At 37.0% G+C, this 6964-nt stretch overlaps 1 protein-coding gene across 1 annotated transcript in view; it reads right to left on the reverse strand.

The window, feature by feature from the left end:
* Window positions 1-6964, reverse strand: part of Trim44 (tripartite motif containing 44) — a 112349-nt gene that overhangs the window by 57515 nt on the left and 47870 nt on the right. Inside the window, exon 3 of the mRNA XM_021192879.2 lies at window positions 4834-5073. Within this exon, the coding sequence (XP_021048538.1) occupies window positions 4834-5073 (240 nt within the window). The remainder of the gene's footprint in view (window positions 1-4833; window positions 5074-6964) is intronic.

A 6964-nucleotide genomic window follows, 5' to 3' on the forward strand; every position in this document is an offset into this window, starting at 1 on the left:
CATCCGTAACAAGATCTGACTCCCTCTTCTGGAGTGTCTGAAGACAGCTACAGGGTACTTACATATAATAAATAAATATTTTTTTAAAAAAAAAAATGTTTGTTTGCTGGGGACTGTGAGCATATCCAAAGTAACAACTATTTTGACGGCTAAGGCTGAAAAACTGCTTGAACCAGAAATTTGTGGTCAATCTAGGTGATGCAGTGAAATTCTGTCTCAAACAAAAAGTTGTACTTAATGTATAATATTAAAAAACTGAAATATAAAAATTAAACTAATATCGACGATACTAAGGATATATAAATATATTTAACAAAAGCAATTTAATTTAACTAAAAAAACTTAAATCAGTTTTGAGGCCATACAAGATAAACCCTGTAAACTAAGAATACATACCATGTTCAATCAAGTGTTGTTTTCTGTGACTAATCTCTCTCCAGGAGCTGTTCTTGGGGCATTTCCCCTTCTCATCGCTTTTCAGAAGTCAGGTTTGTTGGGTCTGAGTGTGGATCTCCTTAGAGTTTATATTGTTTAGGTTTGCTCTGCTTCTTAAATTTGAAGGTGTATATTTTTTACTGCATACAGGGCACCATTATTGTTTTTTTTCAGACTTTTTTTTTTTTAGCTTAACATTTCTATCTTGCCCCTTTATTATATGCGCATCAAGTCCTCTGTTATTTTTCCATAGACCCTGAACCACAGTTCAATTATTTTTCAATCTTTTGATAACACTAGATTGCTATCAAATTGTCTTCAAATTCAGTAATTCTTTTTGGGTGTCTCCAATTTGCTCAAGAGTCCATCCAACGGCCTGTCCTCTCTGTGTGGCTGTATGTGACACTGAGCACAGAACCATCAGGTTAAGTGCTCTGCCACTGCCTTGTCCCTTCTTACAGCTTTCTATGTTAGAATGCTCACTTGGTCCGTTTCCACATCCCTTGGTTCTGAGTGTCCTTGTCTGATAATTCCAGCATCTGCATCATCTTGTGCTGTCATGTGTCTCTTTTTCTCTCAGTTTCTTACAGTATATTTTATCAGTAAATGAGTAATTTTGGAGTATAACCTGAAAATATAAAAGTTATAATACAATTTTTTTTCCTATTTAAAACCTTCTGTTTGGGTCAGAAAGATGGCTCAGTGGTTAAGAGCACTTACTGCTTTTCCAGAGGTTCTGAGTTAAATTCTCAGCAACCACATCTGTAATGGGATCTGAAGCCCTCTATAGCTATAGTGTACTCACATACATAAGATAAATAAAATTAAATTTAAAAGAGAGAAAGAAAACCTTAAAAACAAACAAACAAGCAAACCAAAACCTTCTGTTTTAGCAGGTGATGAACCTGTTAAGTTAAAAAATGCTTATGTTCAGGATTACTTTTGTGGACAGTTATTTAAATTTCAATTTAATGTACATCCTTCTTCCAGACTCAGATGGTAAGACTCTACTCTAGTTCCCACAGAGCTGGCTATGGGAAGGGAGAGATGCCAACTCATTACTCAATGGCAGAGTTGTAACACAAATTTCCATCCACTGATCCTGGAGAAGAAGGGCAATGGCTTGTTAACATAGGGTAAGAGGAAATAGTCAGAGGTCTGGAAACAGTCTCCACAGGAAATGCTATTAGTACTTCCTTATTGATAAAACAGACAAGAGGAAAGTAGAGTTCCTCTTACAGGTGCATGTCAAATGAGCCTTATTACTGAGAAGAGAAAGGGCAGAAACAGAAAGTAATGTTTTGTCTTAAAGGCTCAGTGAAAAGATAACTTGTCAGTGTAGAGAACAGATATTCAGCACACTAGCTCCACTGCAATAGTGCCAACTGGGGCTGATGAGCAGTGAGCTCTTTATGAATTCACTCTAGACTAAGCAGATATGGCCAAAAGCTTACTCTAACTGGAGAGCAAACTTCCAAGTTCTTTGATTACATGTAGTAGATTTTTCTTGGGAATTTTCTTTTTGTTTTTATCTGTTAGGGTTTCTAGTTTACAGAACACCCATGCTTGGAAACACTAGAAGAAAGGAAATCTTGTTAAATCTCTGCCTTGTCCATTTTTAAGTCCAATGTTCCCAAGTAGTACTAAATCTTTTCCCTGCTCTCAAGTGGCTTCCATCCAGGGATTAGAGGAAGTCAAATGAAACATGTTCGTGCTTGCTTGCAGAACCAGAAGCTCTGTTCTGTTTCTCTGCTTTGCTTGTTAGATAGGCTGTCATGTATCCCAGCCTGCTCTCAAACTTCTTACATAGCAAAGGATGAACTTGAGCTTCTGATCCTGTCTCCAGTGTCCGAATGTTAGTTTGTGAGCCAACACACCAATTTTATATGGTACTAGGATCAAAACCAGGACTTTATGAATGTTAGGCAAGTGCTTTACCAACAAAGTGACAGTCCCAGACCCTCCATTCTGTTTTTAGCATTTAAAATAAAATGGATTGATAAGCGAAAGGTCAGAAAGATGACCAGAAATATAGATAACCAATGAAATGAAAATGACAACGAATTAGAACTTAAGTAATATATGTTATAAAAGTGTAATCATTAAAAAACTTGAAATTTTCCTGTATATTTGAACACACTTAAAAATGTTGAAAAGGAAACCTTTTGACTAAATTCAAAATACAAGTGATTTTTCTCGTAATTAGGTATTATACAAAGGAAACAAAAAAATTCCTCTGTGGAGTGAGAGGTACTGGATATTTACTCTAATAAATTTCCAAAGTAATTGGAATGAGATGGTATTAATGAAAACAATTCTTTGGAAATGGTCTACCTAACAGGATACTTCTTTTTATTCTTAATAGCTTCATTGTGTCCATAGCCTAGTCTTTAAGCTGTGTCAGCTCTTGCATCCTAAGAATAATTCTGTTAGCTGAAGTATTTAAAGAAGAGTTAATATTTTGGGAGAGATGAGATTCATTATTTAGAATAAAAATAAAAGAGAGGGAACTATGTCACAAACCAAAGCATTATTTTTGAAAGTATAACTTAATTCAAGCGCTCAAATTGAGGGGAATCTAAGTTAGTTATTGCTGTTGACCCTTTAAGTCAAAATGACTAACTCACCTTAAAAGATTTAGGTGTGCAAGAACTGAATTCTCTTGATACTTAGCATACAAGATTGAAAGCATCCAGTAGAATAAGACAAACTTAATTCTAAATCCTGGTTCCATTTTCTACTAACTGATACCACATTAGTGTTTTTGTAGTTCTCTGCATCTCAATACAGCATCCATAAATGGAGCTGACACAGACCTTAGTTAAATAAAATGATGACTATAAAGTATTCTCTTGTACATCTAGAAACTTAGGTGCACACTTTTCTAATTCTAGGAAGGATAAAATGAACATCTATTCTCTTCACACATTAATGAAAACCAATCAAGAGTCTTGGATGGGTAGAATGGTGTTTTTGTACCTGCCAAGGTACAAGACCTGAGTCTGTTGTTACACCCTGACTCCCTCACTGACCAGTATATTCTGTGGTCTGGGCAAGACTGTCAGCTAAGGCTGAACTCACCAACTCAGCAACAGTCCTGGAATGTCCACTGAGATTGACTACCTTACGTTTTCTCATAGAATAAACGATCTCAACCGACCTGGCATGTATCATCTACCATTATAAAAGTTTCATCTACCATTATAAAAACACATAAGAACACTAGCTTCTCCCTGACACAGATATTTTTAAAAACTGATTTTGCCTTGGGTGGCCTGCCTACATGCCAGCCTGCCCTTCCTTCCTTCTTTTGTGTGTGTGTACTTGGATGTATGTCTGTGTAACATGTGCAGGCAGAAGCTTACAGAGGTGAGATGAAGCTAAGAATCTCCTGGAACTAGAGAGACAGATACTACTGGGAACCAAACCCTGGTCCTCAACAAAAGCAGTTAAATGATCTGAACTGCGGAACTATCTTTCCAGATCTTCTTCCTCCACTTTTTAGACAAGGTCTCTATATTCCTGGCTGCCTTAGAATTAATTAGCTATGTAGACCAAGGCTGGCCTCAAACTCATTGGGCTCTGCTTGCCTCTGCCTCCTAAGTACTGAAATTAAAGTCAGTCGCCATCATGCCTAGCTTTTGCCTTGATATGTACACAACAGACATGTTCAAGTAGTTGTTTGAAATACAACACTTTATTGTTATGAAATAGCAATGCATATGACGATTCACATTTACCTTGTATATTTTGTTTATGTTATTCTCTTTTCTTTTTACAATATGTTTCTCTTTGTCTTGTAGTTTTCTTAGGTATTTTGGGTTTCTTTTGGAAACAGGATCTCACTATATAGGCCAGTGTGATCCTCCCCTCTCAGCTGCAAGTAGCTGCACGACAATGCACAGCTCCAAGCACTGCTCTTAATCTAGCAAATATGCCCTCAATTTAAACAGATGGATCCATAAAATACCCAATGGGAAGCACTCCTTTGCTAGTAACAAAGTGAAATCCAGTTTCTCACTCTGGACTGTTTTAGGCTTTACTCCCTGATCCATTCTAATTCAGCCCTGTTCTCATCTCTAAAGTGACTCATCATTTTTATGTTCATTTGACAGCTGGAGATGGGAATGTGGCAGTCACTTGCTCTTTTCTCTGGTTTGGATTTCTGGCTCTTAACTGTCCCTGTCCCATTGACTACATTCCTTTATGCTGGACAATACTTTGCCAGGCCTAAAAGACAGGAATAGACCTTAGTAGCCAATACATCCACTCTAGTTTCCACCCTAGTGGAAATCCTCCCCAAGTTTTCAGTTCATCTATGTTTAGAGATCATAAACAGGCATTTTCAAAGCTAACATTCCTCATGGTTTTTCTATAAAGCACCAGCATTTTCATTACCTCTGCCTTTGGCTCAGCTGATTCATTAGAGGTATCAAGTTGTTCCTTGGCCTGGGCCATCTGAGTCATCAACCTATCCATGTGAGATTGGATGTCTGCCAATATCTCAGTCACATGAGCCGTGGCCATTGCTTCTTGGATATCCACTAAATGAAGGGCCTTCTGCTCCTCATCAGCAATCACTTTCTGAACTTTCTTAAATTCTTGCTGTATAAATATCTTCATCTGGTCTCGAGTCACCTGTAGAACAGATAAGAAGTATAGATTGAACATAATGAAGAAAGGAAAAGGGAGAGTTTTTTTAAATAGTGTTAGGCAGCTCTATTCAAAATACAAACGAAACTATGGTTGCTAACTCATTTTGATGTCTTAGAAGGATGCTCTCAACAATATTTCTTTACACCTTTTATAAATTTCCTTTAAATTATAAATAACCATCTATTGTTCAGGAACTAACTCCTTATTCCCTTTTTTCCCTTTGGGTTTTATTGATTTATCAGTTATATATAACTACTTTAAAAATTATAATAGATGAATACATAAAATAAAAAGTGAAATTTCTAGCCAGATATGGTGTTTCATGCCTGTAATCCCAGAATGATAGAGACTTAGACAGAGGAATTCTAAGAGCTCAAAGACAGCATAAACTACTAGTGAGTTCCAGGATAGCTGGGCTATAAATGGCTCTGTTTTAAAACAAACAAACAAACAAAGAGGAGGAGGAGGAGAAAGTTTGAACTAGGAATAGCTGTAATAGGAATAGGAATGCCTGTAATGTCAACACCTAGGAGGCAGAGCTAGGAGCATCAAGGGGATTTGAGTTGATGTTCCTCAGTACAATAAGATTGTCTTTTACGGTAAAACAGAAGAAACAAAACACTCATACAAACAAAACTACCAGTTCAGTAGGTAGTCTATTTTTCTATATGGTTCTCACACATATATTAATTGGGTAATGTTTCTCTAAATGGATTCCAATAAACATATGGTTCTGTTCTTGCTTTTCTACTTAAAAGACAGTGCTACTTTCATTATTTTATTATTTTTACCACCTGCAGGATAATAAAGATATATCCCATTTATTCCTCTCATAAGAGAAATGTACAATTTTTATATTTTTACTATTACAGACAACACAGAAATGAATATCCGAGGAATTACTCTTAATACTTACATGAGCGTCTTCTGAGACCTCTTAAGTCACTAAGCCATTTTATATATACTCTAAAATTATTGAGTGATGCTGCTAAACTACTTTCTGCAAAGGATGTAGCAACTATACAGCCATCTGTGAAAGGAAGCATTTCTCTATAACCTTAATCAATACTGGTTAATATCACAGTTTTACATTTTTCAACATAGTAAGCAAAAATGTTATTGTCTTATTTTACTACAACTATATACCAAATATACATGCACACACCTGTAGTTGAGGCTGTATTAAAAACCTTCGAAAATAAGAACTTTTAAATACTCCAAATCTTGATAGTAACTATATATTGCAAGCATGTTATTTTAAAAACTGTATTTTCTTGTTTTGCTTTGCTTTTTTTGTGGTGCTGAGGATCAAACCAAGGGACTCACAAATGCAGGGACACTACTGAGCTACATCCCCAGATCATGGGTGTTTTAAAATAACTATTCCCATGCACACCTGAGGAGGAGACGGGAGATAGTTTATTTGGTAAAGCGTTTGCTGTGTAAGCTCAAGGGCCTGCATTGTTAGCTCCAGCACTCACATAAAAAAATGGGTGCAATGGTGTGCATTAGCAACCCCAGTACTGGGGCAGGAGCAGAGGTGACGCAGAGAAGACAAACAGATCCGGGAGCTCACTGGCCAATGAGTGTGAGAAAGGATGAGCTCCAGGTTCAGTAAAAAGTAGCGTAGCATCTGACTGGTGTGAGGTAAAATCTCAGATGCTGGCGAGGATGTGGAGAAAAAGGAACACTCCTCCATTCCTGGTGGGATTGCAAGCTTATACAACTACTCTGGAAATCAGTCTGGTGGTTCCTCAAAAAACTGGACATAGTACTACCGGAGGACCCAGCAATACCTCTTCTGGGCATATACCCAGAAGATGTTCCAGCTGGTAATAAGGACACATGCTCCACTATGTTCATAGCTGCCCTA

Source organism: Mus pahari, chromosome 3 (assembly GCF_900095145.1).
Source record: "Mus pahari chromosome 3, PAHARI_EIJ_v1.1, whole genome shotgun sequence".
In the NCBI taxonomy this organism is placed as follows: Eukaryota; Metazoa; Chordata; class Mammalia; order Rodentia; family Muridae; genus Mus; species Mus pahari.